Raw genomic sequence first — 2453 nt, forward strand, 5'->3', positions numbered from 1 at the left:
TCACAGTGGGATGTCAGTCCTAGTATGAAAGACTTTACATTTGGTAACGAATATGGGACTTTTGCTTTTGGACAACACCATAGTGAGATTTCTGGCTTTAAACATTTTGTCCAGACATTGAACTCTGTCAAATGCTCAGATGAGTATCTGGTAGAGCTGGAATGGATGCACTTTAACTGTGAGGTCTCAGCCTCTAAATGTAAGACACTGAAGAACTGCTCATCCAATCACTCATTGGAATGGTTAATGGTACATACTTTTGACATGGCTTTTATTGAAGAGAGTTATGACATATACAATGCTGTGTATGCTTTTGCCCATGCACTCCATCAGATGACTTTTCAAAAGTTTGATAATCTGCCCAAGGACAATGGGAAAGAACACAATTATGGCTGCAGAAAGGTAATGTTTCTACTGTTAAATCATGTTTAGTGTTATTAATGCTATAGTTGTAAGAGACTACAAATGCCCAAAACAAGTGTGCTAGAAAATTCTTTCCAAAATACAAAGAATTTTTATTGAGCAAGTAAGTCATTATACTAATAAAAGATTCTAATATTAAGCAAATATACTATAGGGCATAATCTGTCCATGTAGACCTGTGATTTTGTTACCTGAATATCATCATACATGTTCTAATACTGAAAACATACTGAGCCCACACTCATGAGTCCACTAAAAGATGAGTTGTTGTTCATTAAATCTCAAGTACATTTATATCATTGTAGGGTATTGTTTTAACTAGACATCCACACTCCTGCTGTTCCCACTCTAGGCTAGTGGTATCACTTGGTGTTCTGATAGAATTTACACAGAAATTCATGTTAGAATTCAGTTCATTACATTTGTGATGTGTGAATGTATATTTCTCACTTCCTATCTGTATGTTTCTATGTTTCTCTATATCTGTGTGTATATCTATATCTGTGCCTATTACTAGATATAGATGATTGATATGGATATGAAAAGATAAGATATATACATATATAGAGACAGAGAGACAGAGAAAGAACACAGAGAGAAACAGAGAGAGATGAGTCATATATAGAAACATTTTGCCAACCTGCCTATCTATCTGTCTAAGTCAGTTAAGAAAAAGTTTGTCTGTTTCCATTTCTTTCTGCACGGTGAATTTTGTCAGAATGCATATTCCTTTGTACGACTATAAATGCATGCATCGCAGTGAGTGGTGGCACATGCCTTTGATCCCAGCACTTGGGAGGGAGAGGCAGGCAGATTTCTGATTTTGAGGTCAGCCCGGTCGACGGAGTGAGTTCCAGGACAACCAGGGCTATATAGAGAAAACCTGTCTCAAATAAATAAATAAATAAATACATAAATACATAAATACATAAATACATAAATAAATACATAAACAAATGCATCTGCATGTGCCTAGATATTGTGTGTTTTTGTGTATTTTTTGACTGTTTGTCTGTGCATGAGATCATAAATTTTTCAGTGTATCAATGTCACTCTATGTGGGAGTATCAATACATGACTATGTGAACCTATGAATATTCCTCTGTGCATGGGTTTTGTGTGTGTGTGTGTGTGTGTGTGTGTGTGTGTGTGTGTGTGTGTAAAACTGAGTATGTGTTTTGTGTGTATCTGTGTCTATTTGATGTCTTTGATGCATATTCTGTGTCTGTGTGTATCTGTGTTTGTATACATGTGTTTGGACATGTATATGAATGTTTCTGTATGTAAGTGTGTGCTTGTGATATATATGTATCTCTATATGGATGCAAGTCTGTCTGTTTCATGTGTCTGTGTTTCATACTGCAAATATATTTGATGTATACACATATGTTTGTACTTGATTGGTAATCTCTTAGAGAACTAAAATAACAGCAACATTATAATTTTGTACGTCCATTGAATTTCACTGACATTTTCACTGGCATAGTGTCAATAAAGTTGTCTTTTAGAGGAAATAAGAACATATTTTCTTACCTTAAGAAAGAGACTATATATTATTCTGACTGTCTTTCAGCTGTATTCCTTTCTGAGAAAGACCCAGTTCACTAATCCTGTTGGGGACAGAGTGAATATAAACCGAAGAGAGAAACTGCAGGAAGAATATGACATTTTCTACATTTGGAATTTCCCACAGGGCCTTGGACTTAGAGTTAAAATAGGAATGTTTAGTCCCTATTTTCCAAATGGTCAACAGGTACATTTATCTGAAGATATGATAGAGTGGGCAAAAGGAAGTAAACAGGTGTGTTCAGCCTAATTGTCATATTTAAATTGAACTGTCAAGTGTGTGCATCCAAACTTCCTAGAAACTGGTGAGGTAAAATTGATTACCATGTGCAAGACTGATTTGTAGCATCCTATAATATGTTTATTTTTTCATGTTTTACATTCCTTTTTAGTAATTCATTAAGGATTTCCAACATTAATACAGTGTATTTGTATCATATCAGAACCTTTTTTATGCCTTTAAA

The 2453-nt window shown here is 34.8% G+C and overlaps 1 protein-coding gene across 1 annotated transcript in view; it reads left to right on the plus strand.

Annotated features, from left to right (window-relative positions):
- The window catches only part of LOC110289079 (vomeronasal type-2 receptor 116-like), a gene marked incomplete at its 3' end in the record, with an annotated part of 4236 nt that extends 2012 nt beyond the window's left edge, over nucleotides 1–2224 (plus strand). The window contains exons 3-4 of the mRNA XM_021155283.1: nucleotides 7–402; nucleotides 1997–2224. Of these exons, the coding sequence (XP_021010942.1) occupies nucleotides 7–402; nucleotides 1997–2224 (624 nt within the window). The remainder of the gene's footprint in view (nucleotides 1–6; nucleotides 403–1996) is intronic.
- Between the last annotated feature and the right edge of the window lie 229 nt (nucleotides 2225–2453).

The sequence above is a fragment of the Mus caroli genome, unplaced genomic scaffold (genome assembly GCF_900094665.2).
Source record: "Mus caroli unplaced genomic scaffold, CAROLI_EIJ_v1.1 scaffold_19511_1, whole genome shotgun sequence".
Classification (NCBI taxonomy): Eukaryota; Metazoa; Chordata; class Mammalia; order Rodentia; family Muridae; genus Mus; species Mus caroli.